The sequence below is a fragment of the Siniperca chuatsi genome, linkage group LG7 (genome assembly GCF_020085105.1).
Source record: "Siniperca chuatsi isolate FFG_IHB_CAS linkage group LG7, ASM2008510v1, whole genome shotgun sequence".
Lineage (NCBI taxonomy): Eukaryota > Metazoa > Chordata > Actinopteri > Centrarchiformes > Sinipercidae > Siniperca > Siniperca chuatsi.
In genome coordinates, this window is record NC_058048.1 from 10,817,492 (window position 1) to 10,843,427 (window position 25,936).

At 39.7% G+C, this 25,936-nt stretch overlaps 1 protein-coding gene across 1 annotated transcript in view; it reads right to left on the bottom strand.

Moving 5' to 3' along the window:
- Positions 1-25,936, bottom strand: part of LOC122878626 (mitochondrial intermediate peptidase-like) — a 29,477-nt gene that overhangs the window by 2,103 nt on the left and 1,438 nt on the right. The window contains exons 3-18 of the mRNA XM_044201619.1: positions 25,570-25,658; positions 25,251-25,337; positions 25,039-25,102; positions 24,709-24,891; positions 23,868-24,024; positions 23,585-23,633; positions 22,856-22,916; positions 22,583-22,635; positions 19,802-19,955; positions 19,508-19,585; positions 18,924-19,131; positions 17,832-17,941; positions 17,519-17,593; positions 17,239-17,355; positions 12,828-12,949; positions 10,980-11,053 (exon numbers count right to left, since the gene is read on the bottom strand). Of these exons, the coding sequence (XP_044057554.1) occupies positions 10,980-11,053; positions 12,828-12,949; positions 17,239-17,355; positions 17,519-17,593; positions 17,832-17,941; positions 18,924-19,131; positions 19,508-19,585; positions 19,802-19,955; positions 22,583-22,635; positions 22,856-22,916; positions 23,585-23,633; positions 23,868-24,024; positions 24,709-24,891; positions 25,039-25,102; positions 25,251-25,337; positions 25,570-25,658 (1,681 nt within the window). The remainder of the gene's footprint in view (positions 1-10,979; positions 11,054-12,827; positions 12,950-17,238; positions 17,356-17,518; positions 17,594-17,831; positions 17,942-18,923; positions 19,132-19,507; positions 19,586-19,801; positions 19,956-22,582; positions 22,636-22,855; positions 22,917-23,584; positions 23,634-23,867; positions 24,025-24,708; positions 24,892-25,038; positions 25,103-25,250; positions 25,338-25,569; positions 25,659-25,936) is intronic.

Here is a 25,936-nt window from a genome sequence, read left to right on the forward strand (position 1 = left end):
CGTCTATGGCAGTTGATGGCCCCTTTAAAGTGGAGATCAAAATACTATGAACAGCTCAAGCTGCATTAATAGGCTTTAATGCAGAGGATATTGAGGCCAGCTTATCAAATTGCACTTAAATCCATCTTCAGAGAGCTGGCATTGTAAGGAAATACAATTTACAGAAATGTAAATGAAAGGTATTGTAATTTCAATCCTGACTTTCATTCCAAGATAACGTCATGGTGTCAGAGGTGAAAGGACATGTTCAGCACAATATTCCTACATAGGACCTCTCCATCCTTCTAATGATGAAAAACAAGACTAATGCTGGAATGCTAAGTATCGCTAGCGATTTGTTTTGCAGATTCGAAAACCCAGCAGCCTCAAACTCCAGCTCAACAAATTAACATAAGTACATAATGTGAGTATTTAAAAGCAAAAAATACCAATATTTGTATCAGATAACTTCAAGGCATCATTTACCATTCTTACTCATTTTCAAATTACTCCACTATGTTCACCAGCTAGACGCTAACAGTAAAGTTGCGGCCAATAAAACCAAAACAACGAGATGAAAGACGCTAAAATGCTTCATAGAGCTGAGGGGAACTGCGGAGTCAGGTGATAATTCTCTGTGGGTTTGTCATTACAAGTGACCTCTTTCACATTACACAGTCATTTGACACTTTGCAAATATAAAAATGTTGATTAGTGCAGCTTTAATCTAAAAGTGTTCAGGGAAGTCTTGCTTAGGAATGAAAATGTATGGTTGGTCACGATTGAGAGAACAATTACATGTCGATGGAATATTTTACTAATCCTTGCAATCCTACTAATCTTTTCAGTTGACAAACTCTGCACAAAAGCTCAGAGGTCAGGGTCATCACCGAACAGGATCCTTGAAGCTCAAAGGGCAGCGTCAAGGACTGAAGCAAAGTCATCTCCCCAGTCACTACACCAGTGTAGTGCAAGAAACAAGCGCACAGGTACACACATGTTCTGACATGACACTTGTTTACTTGGTTGATTTTTACAGTGTGTGGGCTCAGCTACTCTTTTGAACTCTCCATACACATCTGCAGCATCACTAGCACTTTCTCTAATAGATGTAATTTCCTGACTGTGTATCCACAGGGGGATCTAATGTCTGGAGCCTCGCCTGCCACAGGTTAGTGTGTTAAACAAGCAAAGTTAACACGACAAGAGTGATGAGAGAGGCAGAGAGGGGAGGAGGGGAGAGAAAGAGAGAGAGAGAAGTTAGAGATAGAAAGGGAGGTGTGATCATGAAAGAGGTTAGTCAGGTATCTCATCACCAACAGCTTGGGGTGTCAGCACCTGGGTCTCACACGGCGAGTAGTAACAGTAGATGAGGAAAGGTACAACAATACACTGAGGAGTGAGTCTTTTCTCAACCCTGATCTTTGGGAGAGTTTGAGAGGAATGCACAGATAACCTCAAAGTCATAACAACACCGTAGAGGAGTATCTCATCTGAGAAGCTGCTTTTATAGACACACACAAGGAGGTGGAGCAGACAAAACAGAGCGGCACTGTAAAAAAGGTAAGCACTGAAGCTAAAGAAAATGGATTCCTTTGAATTAAATGCACCACACAGGTAAATGGTGGAGCTGTGCCGTCCACAGACGGTAAACTACAGTATGAATCACAAATCACAAATTCTTCCTGGCCTAACCGTATTGACCCATGGAAATAGATTTATGCCTCCACCCCAATACACTGAGGTGAATAGAATTATATTTGTGGGGCTCACAGCTTTGAAAAATGACATCAAATAATTCAACAGTAACGTGTTTTTCCCGCCACGCTGGATAATCCACAGACCTCACTGGAACTACTTTGGTGTAAAGCAGTTCCAGTCACATCCAGCCACTTTACAACAACAGTACATCCGCAGTACAGAAACTGTACGAGTCTCTCTGCATGCTTGACAGCATTACAGTGGGCAGAACTATACACTCACTCTTGGCGGCGCACCGAGGAAAAAACAGAGCCAAACTAAACATAGGCTGTGCTTTGTGTCCATTGTTAGGAGGGCCTTAGGACAGAGGCTTTGCCATGTGAGTCATCTCGTATTTAAGAGTTTCCATTTCCATTCATAATGGCACTGACACAGCCATTGAGGAACAAGGCTTCTACCCATTACAGTCATCTCAGGGCCTGGTGTGTTAGCCAACTTGGCCAACAGAGTTTGGGTGAAACGGCAGGTGTTAAAAGACGAACAAAGTATTTAAAATAACGGTGGATCTTTCTTAACAACTCCATCTTCAGACAAATTGCTGATTAAGAACACACTTTTTTTAGCCAAACCCTGCTTTGCAGTTACACACACTTTGGCTGCTGAACAGCCCCAGTGGAGCTATTGGCAGTTGAGTACCTTGCTCAAGGGTACTTCAAGAGTAATTGTTGGGGAAGGAAAGTGCACTACTCATTCTCTATCCCTGCCCAATTTTTCCAAGCTGGTGTGGGAACGTTCAAATCACAGACCCTCTTCTTTAGCTCGTCTTCCACCGCCTCTTCTAGTCTGTAATAGTTCTCTCAATACAGATCAGAGGGATTCTTTCCACTGAGAAATGGAAACTCATTTTCTATTGACAGTGTACTTAAACATAGCTCTTGGCTTTTTCGCTAATGCCACCTGCTATTATCACAAAATTATTAAACATGTAAATCCTAGTGAATAGTAAAAGCTGTTACCGAGAGAATAAACGAGAGACTTGGCAAGTTGGATATAGTAGTCGAGTTACAGAGTGATCTCCGCGACCTGAGGCTAAGTTTGGAATTCAGCCAAGCTCAAATTGACGATCTGAGGAAGGAGAACGACTCATTGAAAGGTACTGTGGCTACTATTCAGAGAAAAATGGAAAATGTCACGAGAGAAAACAAACAGCTTAAGGAAACGTTGCTTGATGTGCAGAGTAGATCGATGCAGGAAAATCGGATTTTGGGATTACGGGGAGTGACAATGATGACACAGAGCAAAGCATGCAGAATTTTATGTGCCAGCAATCAAAATTATCCCAGGAATCAGTACAAGACATTTCTTTCTTTTTTTGACATGACACCATCATAACCATGACATTTGCATAAGGTCATGAACATAAATCAGCAGTTAGCGGTTATATTAATAATAATGGATTACATTTATATAACGTTAGCCTTTTATCTTGATATCCAAAGTGCTTCACAGTGAAGGGGGAAACTCACCTCAGCCACCACCAATGTGGTAAGGTTAGCTAACGTTAATTTAGCAACAAGTAAAGCTATCTGTCCATCAGGAAACTCCATAAATCACCTCTGTACTGTACTCTGTCGTCAAACTGCCCTCATAACATTACTGACATCTTCAAAGTTCAAATACTTCCATTTTACTTGATGTCAAGGGAATTATTCATGACACAACTATAATGGTCTCATGACAGTCGTCAAAACCAAGCACATATGAAAGTATAATGTAATGTTAACACATAAAGCTAAATAGTTTCTTTAAGTTTGATAATTAGGCCTGCTATGGCATGGTTATATTTTCTTGGTTAATGTCAAGTTGTCATGACAAAGACATCTCATTGTCAACTTTGCATTAAAAGTGACATAACTGACCGAATGACACTTAATGACAACAGTCATAAACCTTCATAAAGACTCCTTCGTGTTCATGACAGATGTCATGACATGGTTATGATGGTATTATGACAGTCTTATGAACCCACCTTCAAATAAAGTGTTACCCATCTTTCTTTGCAACAAGGAAAGTTTCCCACAGAATGGAAACATGCAAAAGATTTGCCCCATCCCTAAGGATGCTAAAATAGCTTTTACTGCACCCAACAGTTGCCAAGTTAGCTTGGTCTCCTTATGCAAAATTTTGGAAATAGTAGTAAGTGATCACATTTAGAAACCTATGGAAACTAATAACCTTCTAATCCATGCTCAACATGCATATCGTAAAAATCATTCTACTGAAACTGCTTTGATACATACGACAGATGAGTTACTAAGTACTACTTAAAAAACTAATTAATTATGGCTTCAGTAAGAATGCTATTAATTGGATGAAATCCTATTTAAATGGTAGAAAGCAATCTATTTATGTTAATGCCTCCTTTTCTTCCCCACTTATGATCACCTATGGCATCCCACAAGCGTTGCCTCGGACCATTGTTGTTTATTATATACACATGAATGCATGCATTATATTTGCATGAATATTTATCAAATGAGTTTAAATGTGTCATCAAATGGGTGGAAAACAATAAACTGGTATATATGTACTGCAAGAAAGAGGAAAAAATTAAAGCCATGGTACTTTAAATATGGCAGTGTTCAAATTAAAGGTTACAGAAGTCAAATTATTGGGAGTTGAAATACAAAACAATCTCTCATGGACAGTTCATATTACAGATTTTTACAGATGTTATAATGGGATGGCCCACAGTAGCAGAGCATGTCAGACAACATTTTATTGCATTAATTTCAATGGTTTAAAAAGCCAGTCAGTTTTAAGGACAAACTATTATTAGTACGTGATAAGACAGACTTTCATTTTCAGAACTGTTAAATTATGGAATTCATTACAATAATTTAACTACAGTACGGAAGTTGGATGGTTGATTGTAAGAAGTAGTTATCATCACACTGTTGTATGTATTGTCAGTAGGTTTGTAGAGTATTGGTATTACAGTATATGTGAACATATGTAGATGAATATATGTAGGTACAATACAGCATATGTGCTAATGTATGTAGGTTATATGTGTGTATGTATGCGTGTATGTACATGATATAATTGTGTAGAATTATTTATGAATTACTCTATGCTTAATGTTTAATTTATTATTTTTATTTTAATATGGAAGATTAGCCACTGAGCTAAAAGAGATCCAAATAAACCAAGATAAACCAAACCGTGTCCACCCGCTGATCGCCAAAAGAAGCTGAAAAATTAAATCTTTCAAGTAAACAGATCTTTATCTCTCACAGGAGAACATGCACAGAATCATTTATTTACTTAAAAGGGTGGTGGGCGATGGGTATCAGTCACATGAAGACCTGTGTGGCTGGCTAACAGCTCTGAGCCTTGGTAATGACAGCTCTGGGGACAAGAATTCAGTAGAAATGTTTCAAAATTGCTGCACAGCCTGCAGCTACTGCTGGTTGAATTTATCAAACATCTGAGTAACCGCCTAGAAAGAGTTTTTCTGTCACAGATAAAGAAATTGGGAGTAAACTGTCTAATGACCTACATTCTTCTACGAACAGACACATAAAATAGTGTTCACATTTTTGGGGGAAATTTTGAATATAGGTTTAATTATGATTTTGCTCATTAGTCAAATATGCATTTTGACTAAAGAACAACCTCTGGGATATTACAGCTTTTCTACAAAAACCCATATATTTCTTTCTTGGCTCCCTGAAAGCAAGCACTTTTATTCTTACCTGTATTCTGCTGTTAGAGCACTAATCAGCACTGCTGGAAAGTGTCTTTAACCAAGCAGAAGGCATAGCTGAAACTGGCTGTTATAAGCGCTATTGATCCCAGTCCCATGGGCTTGGCTGTGTTGTGTTCTTTCATGATTTAATTGGTTGCTTTTATAGGCCAATTACACCCACTTGCAACTTGGAGGGAGCAAGAGCATGCCACATTTTAACATTTAAAATGTGAACAAACTGCAGCGTGCAGTAACTTGAGCCTCACTGCCTCTGTAGCATCATATTCCCTGTATATGTATGAAACAATATTCATACACCGACTACCACACACAGCTCCAAGTCACTTAAGAGTTTAATATCACACATTTCAAAACACATTTCTGGCTGCTTCAATAGCTGTTCAGTCGCTGCTCATAACCATTCGAAACATGCCAAGGTGTGAAAAGCACTTACCTCTGTCAAACCTGGAGGCAAAACTTTGGTTCACTGCCTCTGTAATTACACCTTTGAAGTCCAGGAAGCTTTTTCTACAAACAACACTTAAGACAGGCCCAGAAAGCAAGCAAGACAAGGGTGATGACAAACATTGCGCTGGGAGGCTCTTTGTTGAGTAAGTGCCTTCACAAAAGAAAAAAAAAGAAGAAAAACCTGCAATGTTATTAAGGATAATCCCTACAAAACTCTGTAAACCAACCTGTTAATGAAAGAAAAAATTCCCCACCTAAACCTGCACGAAATCAGGTTTATGCAACTTAATGTGTCCAAAGTCTGAGATTCTAAAACGTATGTACCTGGAATCCAACGGTATTTTAGAAATGTTTATGCAAACAGACGATTTTTTGCCATTTAAGTGGTGTGTCAACAACTGGTGTGTCAATATCTCAACAACTATTGTATGGATTTCCACAAAACGCTGACATTCATGGTCCCCAGAGGATGAATCCTACTGACTTTGGTGATCCCCCGACTTCTCCTTAAGCGCCACCGTGAGGTTCACATTTGTGGTTTTAAGTGAAATATTTTGACAACGTTTGGATGGATTGCCATGAAATTTAGTTCACACACTCATGTCCCTCTCAGGCAGAATTGTAATAACTTTGATGATCCCCCAACTTTTCATCTATCACCAACATCAGATCAAAACGACAAGACTAATTTGTTTAATATTTTGGTTAATGACTAAATACCAGGAAAACAAATGACATTTACTTGATGCAGTTGTTTAGTGTTAATGTTAGCATGCTAACATGATAAAGTGAACACGGTAAACATCATACCTGCTAAACATTAGCATGTTAGCATTGTAATTGTGAGCATGTTAGCATGCCGATGTTAGCATTTAGCTCAAAGCGCTGCATATACCAAAGTACTCACAGAGCCGCTAGCATGGCTGTAGACTCTTAGTCTTGTTGATGCATTTCATTGTGAGAACTCAAAACACTTGCCAGGCACAGAGACACACCTAAAACTATCAGCATTTCTTTAAAATGCATCCATTTGGTTAGATTTCCATTAGACAAAAGCTAAAACAAATTGTCATCTATGTCTGCAGCGATGACAAATTTATCTTCAAAATGTTTCAGGACTTTTATTACCTTTTTCTTCACAGTACTGTGGACATCAAAAGGCAAACTATTATCAGTAAATCAAGGTTAAGACACTTCCGTCTATACCTGCGCTGTATGGAGCACTAAAAAGATCAATGTCATCACAAATCATGTCTGTTTTTAAGTAAGAGCTATAAATTATGTATTTTGCACCTTTACATCTTAGCTGTGAAGTTCAATCAAATTCTCTCCTCCTCTTCAACTATACATCATTGTCACAGAAGTGCTGTGGGACTGTAGACCACCGTGCTCTTGGGGTTTATTAGCGACTATGCAAGCAGTCATAAGAACTATTAAGTAAAGCTGCCTCCGGACAAAGAACTAACAGGGTCCTGGGACTCGGCTACCAAGTCCAAGTAGATCCTTTTTCTGTGCTCAGCAGTCGGGCTATGGGAACAGTCTGGGCCATGAAAGCCCTCTCTGTAGCAGGAGCCAAGGTTCAGTTCAGTCAGTCGATCACCTTTCACTCTTTCCTTCCATTTCTCTTCCCTCTTACTCTCTCACTTTTTCTCTGACTCGCTCACTCAGTCCTGATGCTGCTGCCCTGGATTTAATGCCCGGGTTTACATTTCAACACCATCTTTCCTGGGAAACATCCAGTAGCGGGCAGGGAGCCACGCAGATAAAGGCTGGCCTCTGATTGGCCTTGCTGGGCCTGCTCCGGTTCCTGTGTGCCCTTGTGCACTACCACCTCGCTGAAGGGGTTAGCAGGGAAATGCTACACACCTCCATTTACAAGGGTCTTTGTTCGAAAGGATTATGTGTAATGGGTTGGATCTGGATTCTGTGTCCTTCCTCTAGTCTTCTGGTCTCTTCTGGCCTAAATACTGCTTTAGATATAAAAGGGCCCTTCTTATTCGCTTCAAAATCCTTTTCCATCCGACAATAGGAATTCAAGATGGTTGCTATGAACTTCTCAACTCCATAGCAAATAGTGGTGAAAAGCTAAATGTTTCAGCACATGCACTGATGTAGTTTTGTAACTGACTACGACTTCCATGATGTTGAGGTAAATTATGAGGACATATGTAGCCATCAAAATGGTGAGGCGGCTGGATGAGTCTCAAAATGTGAGGACATTTTATCTTAGTTTGAACATTTCTCCAGGCATGGGATAGATTTTATTATGATGATAAAAAAGAAAGAAATGGGTTTCAGATGATTATCATAAATGCAGGTGCACAGAGTGAAACTGGACTGAAAACTGTATTATGGGAAACTGCCAAATATGTGAGTCTGGAACTAACATCTAGCATTTTCAAGGCTCTTTTAATTTGATCTGCATTGTCTGTTATAAAATGAAATTATTTTGGCTACGTATTACTCCTGAAGCAGTCATTTCTACAGTCTTGAGGCTTGTACAATGACTTTTGGCTGGTTAAGACAGCCAGAGGGATCAATATGACCCTGATAACTATCCTGCACACAGGGCCTTGGCCTATAATTAGAGTAGCATTCACTTCAAAGGGAGCCATAAAAGCACATATTGTCAGTTCAACAACAGTTAATTGGTCAGTAGATATAATAACAAGGATCTGATCTGTTGACGGTTGTAATTTCAGAGGCTGGGCGCAGCCCTGGTTGGAGCTGTCAGAAGGACAATCCGATGGAGGTGGGAGGAGGTGACCCTGAGGGAGAGATTTACAGTACACTCCCAAATGTCATCTGATATTACTACTCCCTCTCTCCGTCTCTCTCCTCTCACCTTCCCTTCTGTAGTCCTGCCCAGACATGCCACTGTGCCTGCTCAAGGAGGGGAGGAGAGGAGGAAGTGATGGGAGGATGAAGGGAAGTGGGCAACAGGAGGAAGTTTTTTTTTTGCCTGCCAAGCCTATATAAAAGATAAATTACAGCTTCTGCTAAAATGACATAACCTGATTAACTACAGATTGATGGCACGCCCAAATATAGACAAATAAGAGTCTACAGCCATGCTAGTAGCTCTGTGAGGCTTTAATACAGGCACAGCGGTGCTTTGAGGTAAATGCTAACATTAGCATGCTAACATCCTCACAATGGCAATGCTAACATGCTGATGTTTAGCAGGTATAAAGTTCACCATGTTCACAATCTTTGTTCTCAGTTTAGTGAGTTAGCATGCTTACATTTGCTACTTAGAACTAAACACGAAGTAACACAAAGTAGCTGAGTTTGACGGGAATGTCACTACTGTTGGAGGTATTTAGTCATTAACCAAAGTATTGGACAAATTCAAAATTTGACCTGATGATGGTTACTAGAATTCATCCTGAGGGAGACATTCATGTAACAAATTTCATGGCAATCCATGAACCTCATGGTGGCGCTGGAGGAAAAGTCAGGGGATCATCAAAAACAGTAGGATTCATCCTCTGGGGACCATGAATATCTGTACAAAATTTCATCTTAATCCATCCAATAGTTGTTGAGATATTTCAGTCTGGACTAAAGTGGTGGACCAACGTCTCTAGAGCCGTGCCACTAGCATGGCTGAAAAAAGTAGCTGATCTGAAGTGGTTAAAAGCACAGTGGAAAGTACCAGCCTGTGTTTTCAGCCCTGCAGAGTCGGCAGTTTTTAGGGCTCAAACCCATAATCATCTATGTCTGTCTTTCCCTCCTTCTGGATTTTGTCTGTGCTCAAAAATGTAATTTAGTTAAGATTTTTTTTTTTGAAGCAGATCAAATAACTGACCTCAGAAAAGGGCTGGACTAGCATCAATAGTGTATTATTGCCAGAGGGAGCTGACTCGACAATTTATACTACAGCAGCCTACAACAGCAGGACTGGCTGTGTCTCTGGGTTGACAAAGCTCTTGTATACAAAGATAAGAAACCTTGGGAAGTGTGTTAAACTGGTAAATATGTGCCACTGTGGGAGCTGAAGCACAGAGCGGGCCAAACCACAACAGCAGCAGCTGTGAATGCCTGAAAAACACTACAACCTGAGTAAATGGACTCACAGCTGCTTCTGTCTGATGACAAACTCAAGTTAGTACTAAATTTCCCCTCAGGTGATCTTTAATACAATCTTTGCCGATGAGCTCAATGGACTGTAATGGACATCAAAAAACCTTGTCAATCATAAATACCTAGTTGCCTCAAATTATTGCTATTGATTGATGATCCTTCCTTGTCATTATCAACCCAACAATAATGTATCTTCTGGTTTGACTGCTGTGTAATGGAATCTCTGAGAAAATGGGTTCAGAGTTGTCTTATGGGACTTGTAATATATAACAATGTTTTCTGTGTTCATGTATTGTTTTCATTTATATATTTATCTATTTTTTTATTACGTAATATATGTATTTCTTCTTCCTCTGTAATCTTCTAGATAATTTTATTTTAACAATTCGATCACAAAAAACAAGCTTGTTTACACTTTTGACAAGGTTTATTTTGTGTTCAAATCGTTAAACACACTTTCCCACCAACACAAATTGTTACTAGTAATTGGTATGTTTTTTTCAAGAATGTTTTCCTGCTTTGTAAGAGAGGAGACCGTTGAAAAAACCCCAACAAACTCAAGAACAGTTGACCCTCCAGGCTGTCCAGCATATCAAAAAAAAACCCCAAAAGCATTCCGTTACATTATACACAACCTATTTTACTGGTGCTACTGAGAGCTAATGGACTGACACTTTAATTTCTAAACTTAAGGAAACCTGGAGATATACTCTGGGGAATCCTGAAGCTGTTAAACTATGGTACACAACAGCAAAATCTGCCCAGGGCCGGTGTCCTGAACAAGGTGGGACGAGTGCTGCCTGAAGGCTGTGGGGTCAAAAGGTCAGCTGAGAGCCCAAAAATTGTGTAGGGAGAACTGAGGCCTAAAAGTGTAATTTATAAGTCTGATGTAACCCAAGCATTTTCAAGATAAAAGTGTTTCGCTGATGTAAATGTGAAAATATTCTTTCAACATTTGGGGTGGGGGAAAAAAAGGTTGGATATGGTAAGTTACCTTCCACCATCAGCATGGGCTCCTTGGCTCCTCCATGGGCCAGCATCTCTCGACGGTAACGCTCACCCATGTCCCTGACAAAGAGAAAGAGAGCAAAGGAAAGACAAACACAAAAGAGAAAGGGATAAAGTTACAGACACCTGTATTCTCTCAGCTTCTTATACTCTGTCTACCCCTCCACCACTGCCACTGCCACTTGGAGCCCAGGGCCAAGTCTCCTAAGCTGCCTGTTCACAACAGACGGGTGACAGGAAACAGAGACCTGACAACTGCAGGTGGAACTAAAACAATCTCAGAGGGAAAGGGAAGACAGCAAAGGAAAAGAAAAGGAAAGAAAAGAGAGGCAGAGGGAAAATGCTGCAGGGCTCGACTTGATGGAGATATGGTCGTTTTTCAAAACAAAGCCTTTATGCTTTATCCAGGGGCAAACATTTGTGATAAGGGAGTGTCTGGTAATGTGGATGCTAGCGAGCGTCTGTGAATTACAACAGGCACCTGCCGTGAGTTTCATATTAATGTCATGTTCAATGTCAGGCGGCCTGTCAGGACGCATCTGTCTCAGCGCTGTAAACGCAAAACAGGTTTAAGCTGTGCCTTTACATCATTTGTTTAAAGCTCTCACCATGAACACAAGGTTATGAGTGACTAAAAAGAGAGTAAAGAGTGTGGTTGAACCAAACACATATCTCATACCTCCGTGAAGACTGTAGTACAGGAGCTGAATGGGTGATTAATAACTTTTCTAAACTGTAAAATATGCCTCTGTGAACCTCATGACGTTGTGATTCTACAGTTTGACACTTTCATGGTTTTGAATGATTAAATTAGTCATTTTCATCACTGTGATGCCAATCAAATATATCAAATATGGCAAATTATTCAAATAAATTCCATAGTGATCAATCTGAAACTCATCATGAATGCTATCATCGGAAAAGTGGCAGTCAAGATTCCTCCCTGAACTCCAACAGAAAACATTAACCCATGCCTTCAAACATTACACAAAGATACAGTAGATGTTTAGAATGTGAGATTTAAAATGCTTTTAAAGTTACAGATTAGGTTCCTCGTTTGCATTGTGTAGTACACTACAACCTAGGATCAGTTTTGGGGCAATTTGGAGGACATTTCTGTCTTTACTTGGAGGTTGAACTGTCCCGCCTCACTGGTCCTTCACTACTGAGTGTCACGCCACATGCATTTGTAGCTGTGGAGGGCACACTGCATTAAAGGGGAGGGTATTATAAAAAAGATAAACTCTGGGGCAAGTTCAATCTATTTTAACTTCACTATTCTGTATCTAAATCGAAAAAATGTACAAAAACAAAAGATTTGAATATTTGACAAAGTAGCAACATGGAACTTATATGCTGTCTACTTCACCACCTGTGCTTCCATCTTTGGGTAGTGGAGTTTGGTAAGTCAGTACCAGTGCAGAATCACTGTTAGAGGATTTTATTGTTAAACTCGGGTCTTGCTCGTTTGGGACGGCCCTTATACAGTAAAGGTCTTTAAAAAGAGGCATGTGTTAAACACATGTATAGAGCATTCCTCTATTACTTTTACATTAAACTCCAATGTGCCCCTTCCCCTTTGGATTAGACCACCATGCGAGTGATTTATCAGAGGCTGCCACAGATCCATAACTGTCATTTCCTTTTAGTTTGGCACTGAGCCTTTCCATTAGAAAAAACTCTATATCATGTTATTACAGTTGGAGATTTTTTATGAAAAAGACTTATGTAAAAAGTTAAGCTTTTTCATTAGAGGGAAGTTGAGCATTTTCCCTCTCATTTCTGAAATATCAATTTTGATAGTTTAATTTCTAATGTTAAGCAGCTGTCTCACCTGTTTAAAGGATCCTGAACGAAGCACTGTTTCCACACCATTGAGGCCACGGCCCGGGACATGAGGTAGGAGTAGTACTTGGCCCCATAGCTAATCAGGTGGCTGAATCTCAGCTGCCATGCCTACAGAGGAAATAAAATTAAAAAAATGAAGCCACAACATTATCACCTTCAACTGAGTGAAAGGACAGGGCATCTTAAAATAATCTCAACAGGTTCTACTTCACCGGACTGGATGTGACAGAACAAACTCACTGAGGGGAGAAGTGACAAAAATAAAGAAATTACACAAAGAGAGCATGCAATTATCCCTTGACACTATGTATTAGTTAGACAAAATGACAAATGTTATCGTGTGTGGTGAGAGAGGACATCACCGCCTTAAAAGGCTTAAATATTTCTGCTCGTAAAGTCTGTTGAGAGAAGCTGCTCCATGACCACAGCTAACTATTCCAGTAAAAGGCACAAAGTCACGCTGTAGATGTTAAACTACAACTGAAACTAAAACTTCAGCTAGGTATAGAAACATCTCAATACACTGAAAGTGAAAACTAAACAAAAAGCCTTACATTTTTAAGGATCAACTTTCCGTCAGTTTTAGTTTTGACACTGCAACAAAGTGGATATTAATGAAAAAAAAAAAAACTTTTAAGTTGCTTCTATTATCTGTATTGATGCCATTACATTGATGGAATAAATACACCTTTTCTCCAACAAACCTCTATAGCAAAACGTTCAATCACAACTTGCCAGCTCCTTCTTTAAAAGGCTAAAACATGGAATTTCCTAAATTGTAGAAAGCCCCCTTGTCCTCTCTTCTGTTCACCCTGTATTTGCCTGAGGGGGCCCCTCTCCATAACTATAAAGATGAGCTCTTTTATGATCTCTGCAAACGGGGACTCTGGGGGAATTCAGCTGGCAAACACTCAAACATTCAGCCATTTAGAAAAGACAGCAGCTGCCATAGTTAACAAAACCATAACAGACTGCACACGCCTCACTCCACCTCAAAAATAATATTGACTTTAAACATGTTAATAATTTATACTCCAACTGTAAGTGAAATAACTGTCTGAATCAAAGGATGTAGACAACTTATTTACTGTTTGTACACAAATGACCTATGTGCCTCAGTACCAATGTCAGAGAAAATCCTGGAACAGCCCAAAAGTAAACCTTTTTATGATGAGAATGTCTTATACAGCAGTATACTGCATGTTATCCTGTATTTAAACTGATTTTTTGGCCACTTTGCGGCAGCGGAAACAAGCTGTAAACACAACACTGACATATATCACCTTATAAGGTTGTTAGGCAAACTTGTTAGCAAACAGTTGCTTATTTATAAATCCAGTAGATGTGAAGTAACATTTATTTGGAATCTTGTTTGTGGCCACCTGGTGAATGCAAGTCCAATATTCACTCTGCATTTAATTATAACCTTTATTTAATCTTCTGAGGGAAATATCTGGCTCTTTAGCTGCTTAATGCTCCACCATGTTCACCAGCTAGATGCTAACTTTGTCTGTCTGCTGTTTGGTGCTGAGCAGGTCATGTACAGTGGGTTTTTAAGAGCTTTTCGCTGAAAACAGCTGCCTGCTGCTGCTGAAAACAACGCTGATGTGAGCAATGAGAGTGAACCAAAACAGTAAAGTTGCGGGCCATAAAACCAAAACAATGAATTTAAAGACGCTAAAAAGCTGCGTAGAGCTGAGGGAACAGCAGAGTCGGGTGATAATTCTCTGTGGGTTCGTCACTACAAGAACCCCCTTTCACATTACACATAATCATGTGATCTATTGTTTATATAAACAATTTTACTATAGCAGCTTTAATCTGGTAAATCAAACTGAGATTGAGATCTCATTTTAAAGAAAGACCTGACCTGAACATACTTTATAAAGGCATTGTATACTTTACGAAATAATTTTAATGACATTATAAAAATTGATCAAAAGTCTGTTTAATCAGTTTTGGATTACATTGACACGGTGATATTGCAAAATCATATCTGAAATCATAATCGTTACCTCTGCATCTACATTTTATTATAACACACAGAGGTCAGAGATAGACGGTATAGCAAGGAGTTCAAAATGGATACTTTAAATTGAAAAAAATACTGTATATTACATACACTTTCATGATAAATAAATACCTTGAAAATGACTGTAATGAGTGTAATAAACTTTGAAACAGCTGTTTGAGAGTTTAAAATGGGGGTGGTCATCTTCACTATGGTGGGAAAGAGCTCCGTGGTCTGATCTGGTCCGGGTGATCCAGCAGCGTTAAAAAATGCTTAAGCTCCAAAGTGTCGACTTGACGAGACTCTTCTAGGCTGCAGTGACTTTAATAAGAGTAAAAAGCACTCCTGTGAGGAGTTCTGGCTCAGAAAACCATGGGCAAGCGAAAGCTGACTGAGTTTGCTTTGTCAGCTGAACGCAGCAGTGATACAGTGCCATGGGTCACGTAGGTTAGAAGTCTGTTTGGAGTTAATATTCATATGAAAGGGTAAGATCAGTACGCACTGACAAAATATGTTCACAAATTCTTCTGGTGCATAAAAACAGAATTAATTGATATATTGAAAAAAAAGCTAAAAACTAAATGCACACAGAAGTTTTGTGCTTTTTGTTGTTTAATTCAAGTTTTAAACCTATGGGAAATCGAACCTTTCAACTGAAGACTCCTATATTCAGCTGTATTTCTTATGTGGTTTATGGCCGCTGATATTCTGGAAACCTATAAGCAGCTATTGAAGAGCTGTTTGGTATTTGGAGTCTTGGACAAGATGCTTTTAAACACTCGTCACAACGTGCCACGAAAATGATTTTCAGACTTCCAAGCTCCATTTTGTTTCCAATCCCTTTGCCTCACATCAAATGATTGTTTTTGTCGACTTGTGAGAGTGAGAGCAAGTGTGTGACATGTCAGCGAGATATCCTTTTGATCCTTACATACAAAGGAGACAAAGTCAGCACAGGCTTTTTTACTCTGTTCCTCTTGTAAGTGAGATATGAGACATTTTCTCATGGTGTTTTGTTCATGGTGCTGAGGTGCAATTTTTTACAGGAGAATGTGGATTATATGTGCTTGAGCGTGCATTAAAAAACACTGCTCATTAAAAAGAAGAGAAACCACTTGGGCCCTAAAGCATTCAAGCCAAGAATCACAGATTAAAGAAATGTCAACACAGCGAGCAGAGCTTCTTGCTTTCTGCTATTTTATTTCCAAATATTATCTTCGGCTCAAGGGTGAGCATGTGGTCTGTGTTACTCACAGCTGATCCTCTCTCTCAGTGCACAGCGGGAAATGATAGCCTTGCTTTATAAACTATACACATGTCAGTATCACCCTAATGTTTATAATCTGTGGCTCTCCGTAACCTATTAGCCACTCAAATGTTCACTTTACTGTGGAAACTTTTCCTGAGCTGTGTTTCCATGGGGGTGGGTGAAGAGAGAGAGAGGGCAAATTTAAAAAACAAGTTTAAGTAGAGTCTGTCATTGAAGGGATCTAAACAAATCTGTTTTCACTTGCTCTGATCCAATGATGATCCAATTCAAGAAACTTGAGCACCGCAATCATCCTCAGTTTCTGTGGAGTTCAAATGAGGAAAACGATCCTGCTGTGGTTAGCCGTGCACACGGAGGCGAAGTGTCTGTTAGAGCTTTCAGTGTGGTTTGATAAGTTGAAGAGGAACGACTGCGACATGGGGAAACTATATAACATAAACCACAATCTCTGGAGAGGGAGCTACAAAGCAGGGCACAAGCAGAAGAGTGGGAGGACTCCTGTGAGGAGAAACGCTGGCCGGGACACTGACGTTTGGGAGAATATATAGCAGTTCTGTAATCTCTATTCCTGAAGGCACCCCACATAATTATAGCCCAGAGTAAATGCTCTGTGAAGGCCATTCCTGGCTAAATTATGACTGTGTTTTTGATTCCCTTCTCCCTCCTGGCCTCATCCCCTCGCCCACAGCTGCATAAGTGGGGGAAATAGAGAGCTTTTTTCATTAAAGGACTGGGTAGAACAGTTTCAAATATTTCCCCAAGGGAGAGCTTATTCAGAGTATACCTCTGCTTTGTTATTTTACCAGGGCTTCAAAAAAGGCTTTAATCCCTTAAACGCTGCTGTGCCTGGGTAAAAGATATAAAACTAGAGAGAAAGAGAGGGAGGAAGGAGAAGGAGAAAGGGAAAAGAGAGTAGAAAGCTAAAGGACTCCTCAGTCAAGTTTGTGTGCTGAGAGGAGAGTCTTTAGGGAATCATGCACAGAACTTTCCCCAAATTATCATCAACCTCAAAGAATGTAATCGATCTAAAGATATAGTATTAAAGAGATGAGTTACTCAAAAGAAAATAAGTCACAGACAGTGTGTTAAATAGCACTAAGACAGACGTGGATGTACCGTATTGGACGTATAAGGCAAGCCGTAGAATTTCTGCTGCATCTCCTTCAGGATGTCTGTGGTGGAGCGGTTCTGAGGTTTGCTGTGGTAGATTTGGTCCAAGACAGCATAGAAAATCTGCCCAGGAAAAAAAAAAATAGATATAGATCCTACCGAATCAGTCCTGCACATACAAACTTAATATTGAAAGAAAAGAAATACATTCTGGTCATATCAGTGTACATGAATGCAGAGGTAGAGTTCTCCATAATAAGGGCAAACAAATATGCTTTATATGTACCTGCAGCTGGATGTCTGCAGCTCCGCACACCTTCTTCGATTCACACAGGCGAGCAACCATACTCTCAGGAAGAGGCTGAGTAGACAGTGACACAGACAGATTAACGTTTCAATTTTTTTGCTTCTGAATTATTATCTGCTGTCTGGCATGATAACAGGTGAGGTGATGCAATCTTATAACGTCACAGCTAAAATGAAAAATGAATGTGCTAATATTACTATAATTATGATAAAATATCTCTCTACAACCATTGAGTCATGTTTTCTAGTGCATAGTCCTCATATTGGTCTTTATTCTGAGGGTGTAGATGTACCTGTCCAGTCTCATAGTGGCGTGCAAACTGGCTGATGACTCTATAGTCAGTGGCAAAGTACTCCATGAGGATGGAGGGGACTTCAGCAAAGTCTGTCGCACATCTGGTTCCTAGAGGAGAGATGTCAGAGCTTAGATATAAGAACGAAAAAAATCAAAACAATGGAAGGTTCATTCTTCCTGTGTGCGTCGATGCACAGCAACCACAGACATATCGCTCACCCCGTACCTCAGCATTCCCACTAGCAGTGCTTCTCATGAGGACAGTGCAACGATAAAAACTCAAGTGATTTGTGGTGCAATGAGAAAACCAGGTCTTTATATCCCCTAAAAAGAAAACAATAACCAGACCAGAACTGGCCACTGAACTGAAACACAGCAACGCATGTACTCAATACTGTACGTTATTTTGACCAGCCACAGGTGGTTAAATGTAATATCAAGTACAACATCTGATACAAAAGGATGTTTAGAGAAGTGAAAAAGACAGCATTAAGTTACTGGTGATGCAGCTGTCGTGAGCTTTAGTATGTCTAAACAGGTGTGAACATGCTGTCCACTAAAGAAACAGCCTCAAGTTGAGTTAATGGATACTGTTATTAGTGTAAAATAAATACTTTTGGGATCTTGAATTACGGGAAAAGTCTGACAAGTGAAACAGCATCGAATGACAGCTTTGGTAGCCAAGGCTAATCTAAAGCTCTCCTCGGGGCTTACACTTAATCGGATTTACCCTCTATTTTCAATTCGCAACACAGTAATGAATAACCTACAGCTCTGTATCTAACAACATAATTCTAGCTTAGGACATTTGGGAACTCCATAGCTGTCCTTTTAGGATACAGAGCTTATAAACTGTCAAACATCGATCACCTCACACCACATTTGCGGTTGTTATTTACTTTGTTAAATCCTCTGCCAGGTAACAGTTTGAATAACACCTACTGAATGATACATGTGTACAATCCTGGCTCCATTATATCTTACTTTTTGGTTATTTCTCATTTCTATGTAGATATAAATTCCAGTAAAGGTTTTAAGTTGCACATGGTTACAGTATCCAGTCTGCTTGGCGTGTGTGCTCACACCTCACCTGTCACGTGCTGGTAGCGAGTGCGTCCCAGCATGGAGTGCATGGCGTGGCCCATCTCATGGAAGAGGTTCTCCATCATGCCCGGAGTAAGCAGGGTGGGGGTCCTCTTGGTGGGGTGGGGCAGACTCAGCATCAGCACCACAACTGGAAGCTGGTACTGACCTGTTTCCTGGCTCCAGCGGCCGCCACGGATGGTGAAGTGACAGTCCTGGGAGGAGGAGGAGGAGGAGGAGGTGAGACCAGCGGTGGGCAGGGAAGGTGAGATTGATAGAAAAAAATTAGAATGAAGATGCATATTTTGTCACTGATTTAATTAAGAATATATATTAAGAATATTATTTATTGATGTATTCAGTTATATTTTTGTCTCATAACCTTTAGCTACATTTAGTCAGTTTCAAGATTCAATACTGCAGTACGTAAGTAACGTGGCCTCTTATTTTGAGATGACAATAAATGAATATTTGATCATAAAACTGAGAAAAAACAACATAATCTTAAATATAATATGGAGAGTCGTATTTTCAGAGGAGAATTTAACATGAACCTGTAAAAACTATGTAGATGAGTGCGTGTGTGCATACCTGATGAGGTTTATCTGGCCGGTGGAAAAAGTCACAGTAGATATATCCCAATAATCCCTCTGTCTCATGTACCACAGCCTGGGAACATGCACAAAGACATAAACACACATACAGTATTTAAAAACTTGGTAGATCTTGGTAGAAACGTGCCTTTGGTTTAACGTAGGACATAAAATAGACTTCAACCAACAATATACATCAAATTATATTACACATTAGAAAGAGGCATCGACACCTCATTAGCACAAAGAACTAATGCAAACCCAGACGTTTCGCACTATTAGTAAGATTTACCAGTTTGCGGATGTCCTCGCTCCAGACCTCTCCAGCACTGGGGTGTTCGGACATGAGGGACACACCATACAGCTGAGAGAAGAGGTTGTTCAAACCCTCCATACAGGCGCCCAGAGACAAATACGGACTGTACAGACTGGGCTCTATGTTGTACCTGCCATGAGCAAAACATAAGACAGAACAAAGGAATGAAGGAAGCAGCCATTTTGAGTGACTGCTACGGGTAATGAAGAATGTGTGTTGACTCAAGATTACCACTAGTCTGGAAGTGGACTGAGGAGAGTGTCAAACTATTTAAAACACAACCAGATATAGACTAAATGTCCTTCTTATTGTAGACCTAATGCACAACAATTAATTTTGAGGCATGACAAAGACCACCCTATTGAAATTGAGCACATCATTTCTGTAGCTGCTGTGTTGCAGGCTAGTGAGCAGTCGTACTAAAAATCCCCTGACCATTTCACATATGTGATATCAACTGGTAGGACAAAGCCACAAGGCTGCCAGAGCTCAGGGTGAGGGTTGTTCCTGTCCTGGGGCCACCCATGCTTAAAATGGATGCATTCATGCTGCTATAAGGCACTTTAGATAAAGACCACCAAACCAAAACGCTTGTTTAGCTTGAACACCACATCTACTGTATTATCAGTGATGAATAACAGACTGCTGCTGAGCACAGCTAACAGCTCTGTTTACCACACACACACACACACACACACTTGTTTCACTATCCCCGTGGGGGACAGTCATGACATAATGCTTTCCCTAGCCCCTTACCCTAACCTAACTGTAACCTGTACCCTAAAACCAAATCTTAACCCTCAAAAAGCAGTCTATTTTTGTCCCCACGGTGACACAAGTCCTCATGGGTTAGTGTGCATTCAGGTTAAAGTCCCCACCGGTATATAAGAACATGAAACACACACACACACAATCTGTACCTCATTTCAATATGGTTTGAACACTTTCCAGTTTAAGTGGTTACTGATGGAAAAGCAATTTGAAAATTATTGAGTTGATTGAGTGAGTGATTTAGAGAAAAAGCATGACTTAGTGACTGGTGTGTTTGTGAGAGTGATGAACAGCTTTTGGGTCTCTGTGTGTGTGTGTGTGTGTGTGTGTGTGTGTGTGTGTGTGTGTGTGTGTATATGTGTGTGTGTGTGTGTGTGTGTGTGTAGCAGAAAACAGAAGCAGCTCTGGGGAAACTGCTTTTTAATACAATCAGACTGCACCCTAAATTTCTTTAGGGATCTCCTGCCAACTAGCAGAGCCCAAAACCAACAACCGGAGAAGATTAGAAATTTGTGTCAGCATAAGTGGGAGGAGGACAAGCTAACAGATCGAGCCCTAGGAACAGTCACCAACACATGGTAACACACATGCACGCACACACACACACACACACACACACACACACACACACACAATTTGGTGGCTGCTTAAATCCAAAGGACACATGAATCTATATTGTCTGCAATAAAGATTTACTTAAAACTTCTGTGGAATGTTTTGCCCGTCATGTTATTAGTCTCTGGCGAGTGCTGGGAAGGAAAAGTGCTAAACAGATATCTGTTAAAAGTTGGAGACACTCAATGGGACTAATAACAGCTAAACATAGAATATGGCAGCTTTCAGTTACAAGATTAAAACAGTTCTAAACTACTACAATATAAAAGCAGCTGCTGGTAAGGGCTGCAACTTACAATGTTGTATTGAATAATATGTTGATTTTTTTTTCATTTTCAATTCATCATTTAGTGTGTAAGATGTCAGACAATTGTGAAAAATACTGATCACAATTTTCCAGAGGTCTTCAATTTTCTTCCTTTTGTCCGGAGAACAGTTCAGTACCCAAAGATCTTCCATTTACAAAGTTATAAAACAGAGAAAAGCAGCAACTATTCTCATTTGAGAAGCTGGAAACAGCGAATGTTTGGCATTTCTTTAAGAAATTACTTAAATGGTTAATCAGTAAGCAAAATGATTGTTAATTAATGTTCTGTTGATCAACTTGTTGATTAATTGACTGTTTCAGCAACGTTGTCAGTCTCTGTAGATGTGAATATTCATGTTGAACTTTTAAACTCCCTCAGATTTAATTTGTGTTGCTGAAGAACAACATGCGCTCTCAGCAAGCCTTACCTGGATAAACACAATTTAAAAAATGTAAAGTTTATTGTCACATTATTAATATGTGACAACAATGGAAAAACACAGATACATAACATAAATACAAATACAGCATGTTGTCATAAAGGCAAATTAGGCAAAAGGCAAGAACACCATAACAATAACCCACAGCCAGGGAAATGTGGAGTCCTTATGTTTGGGAGCAATAATTTTACCACACTAATGTAGCTGCGTGTCAGATGCAGCAGTCAAATGCCCTGGAGCTCAGTGGCAATGCTGTATGGAGGAGCACAAGTACTGCTGGGCCTAAAACACATTCAGGGCTAAACATAAAATTACCCCAAAATGCTACAAACACTAAAAAAACAAAAACAACAACAACAGGCTGAATCAGGGAGGGGAGGTTGATTATACCACATGTTATTGTCCTGAATTAGAAAGGAGTTGGAGGGAACACTTGGACAACTCCCATGCTTCTCCTTTGAAACATCTGACACCTGAGGATGAGCTGGGACCCAATAACAACTTCCACCTTGCCCAAATATGGCATTACAAACATCTAAAACCATCACGTAGACACTGACCAAGATGACTTTATCAAATGACAGCAGGCTGAAAAATACGTTTCATAAGATACCAACTACTCACCTCTCAGCACGCAAGACACCACTGAGGAACGGATGATCCCACGGCATGAGCTCCTGTAAAATAATACCGGGAGTATTTTATTTACGTGTGATATCAGACAAATTACAATATATTCATTTATATTAAAGCTAACATAACGTTAAACCTTTAAGCAATTAATACTGATTACATATTGATTGAGGGATATGTGTAATATTTGCAAGTATCAGGACGCACTGTAAAGTTGTCTAGTAGAGGAAAACATCCTCGTATGTAACGAATGAAACTACTCACAGAATTACGAGGGTTGAGTTTTTTCTTCATGTCCCTCATCATCTTAAAGTCTTTGGCTGTTCTGCGAGATAAAAAGAAATACACAAAAACATGTTATGAACTACCTGACTTGAGGCATTCATTCCAGTCTTTACTCACCTATCTCTACTCAGGGTCGGGGGCAGAGCCTATCCCAGCATGCATTTGGCTGAAAGCAGGGAAACACCCTGGACAGGCTGCCAGGCTCACATTCATACCCGTGGGTAATTTAGAGTCTCGATTCCACCTTATTTTTGGACTATTTGAGGAATCCGAAGCACACAGAATATACTTGCATAAAAATGGGAAGAAAATGCAAACAACATGACAAAATGTGACAAGAACTAATCAAATTGCTATTGCCCATAAGAGTAAATAAATCTGTGGGTCACTAATTTGACTCTTGGGCATCATGGTGTGTTAAATGGCCCACTAACTTATAGTTAACTATAAAGGGAAGCATTGATTTAATGGAGTCTTTAACGACACAACAGTCTTTAAAGACAACATCTAAACCAATATATAAATATATAAAACCTTTTAAAGCACTTTGGTTAAAAGCACTATATAAACATAGCCATATTATTTACCATTTACAATATAAAACAAAAATCAGGTCACGATAACAACCATGTAGATTGCCACACAGAATATTGGATATGTACATTTTTTTCACATTTTTGACAAAAACCTTAAAGAGTAGACTGTTACCTGTCTGACAGCTTGTCTGTTAACAACTGAAGAAAGCTCATCACCGTCTCTGCAAAGGGCATTAAAAATTTAGTTGCAGCATGTTAAACAATCTGAGACTAGTTGCCAAAGGCACAGAAAGAGCAGCTTAGAAAAATAATTTCTGTAGCTTGTATTAAACCTCTAAAATGAGAATTATCAGGTGCCTTTTAAAATGACTACGCTCTCTCCATCAAACAATCGTACAGTTACAGCACTGATTAATGATAACTATGTTGATAATGACACAAAGACATGCATTAACCTGGTGTTTTGGCCATCGTTCCCTTCAGGGCTCTGTGTCCGTAGGAGTTGTAGCCCACCAGTTTGGCCAGTGTGTATCTGCATTTCAGCAGCTCTTCCAGACAATCCATCAGGTCTGCATTTGGATAGAGGTAAATCCTGTAGGCAATTTCTCGCAACTACAAGTGGAAGAGAGGACAGAGGAAAATTCATGATAGAAAATAACATTTAAAAAACAACATATTAACACAGGTGTAGAACAAGAAAAATACAGTCTGCTAATCAATAGTTACAGGGAGAGTTGAGAGATCACTGGGTGATCAGATGTAGATAATAATTATTACTTTACCCGTACCTGAATTTTCAGGTTGTTATGTTTTGATACATTAATGTAAAGTGTCCTTTTTATGTGACTTAAACTGTACTCTGACTTTATACATTGCTGTATCATACTGCTCTCTACTTTAATTCATGACATTGGCATCACAATCATGATATTACAGTTAGAGAAAATCTGTTATCATAAATAACGTCTGTTCTTACAACTGTATAACATAAAGATCTGAAAGTAGCAGAAATACTGAAACTAAAGTTAGGAATTTTGAGAGCATATCTGGACTGATTTTATAGCTACCAGAACTGCTTACTGCTCAGCAAATGCTGAGGCTGAATATTTCATTAACCAAAATCCCTTTTTTTAGCATTTTGAAAGAGAATATGATTATTAATCAGGACAGAATAGGCTACTATCGTTTTCAACCTGCCCTTACAGCCAGTCCTATGATCTGTTATGTGGCGAAGGCGCCACCTGCTGAGCAAAAGGGAGAAATATTCCAGTGGGCCAGACCAAATCAAGCACATACCAAGTCATCGGGGGAATCTGCATGTAATCCCCCAATTTGGAGGAAGCTCCCTTCATTTGCAAAGTGCAGGTGTAGATGCTCAGGAATTGCAGACCTCGCAATTCTGTTGGGCAGGTGAGAGCCGACCAGAAACTCATTGTTTAGGTCCAACAGCTTCACGTGAAGGGAAACTGCTTCTTTCCGCTGCAGAGAAAAAAGCAGCAAGTTCAGTAAACACGCTACACTGTACAGGTGAGAGGTATATTAAAATGTGTGCGATCAATGTTGTCTGTTCCCATGTTTCACAGGTTATTGTGAAGCTGGAGCGACCACACATCATGAGCATCTCACCAGTTTGTCATCCAGATGAATTCCGCTGATTTCAAAATCGAACATGAACAACTCTGCCACTCGTCTACAAAGGCAGAAAAAAAAACAAAAAACAACTTGCCATCATTGGACATGATATTATCATTAGATATATTTATAGAAAGAGATAAACAACAAATCCTATATCTACAATAGTCTACAATAGAGTCATATGCTAAATAAGATGACATTACCTCGTATCAGGGTCCAGCTGAGCCACAATGTCTGGGTTGTCCAGCAACTGTTTTAGGCTCTTGCACAGCTCAACATTAGTGTTCAGCCTGAAACATACAAACAGCAAACCTGAACATCTATTAAGAGCTACTCAAGATCTGCCTCAACTCAAGCATGCAGACAAATGTCTTTTAATGACCAGCATTATTTTACTGTTGTAAGCAGTAGAATGCAACTTGTTTTCTTTTCGATCATTAGCTACATGTGCTGTGGTGTGTATTTGTATTGTGCAGCTTTTTGTAAAAGGTCGGTGAGATCAATATATATGTTGCCTCTTACTTCTCCACAACCGTGCCAATCTCTATGCAAGTCTTCTCTGCAGCCTCACGAAACGCCGGATCTGGATGTGCTACTTTTACAAAGTCTGCCTGTTATAGGGAGACAAATTACAGTTTACTTACAACCCTACAGAGAACACAAGAAGCATACAATGCACAATACGTGACTGGGAGGTAGCAGCACAGTTTCAGAAGCAACGAGTGTTAAAAGCTATGGTCAGAAATGCACATTGAAATGTGTCGTCACAGGCATCCAGTTATATCACCCTTGCAACCCACTTGGATCAGTTTTTTCAACCTTATCTAACATACATTGAAAATAAACTGAATTGCAGAGAGCATCTTTGTGTCTCAGTCTGATGTGGTAC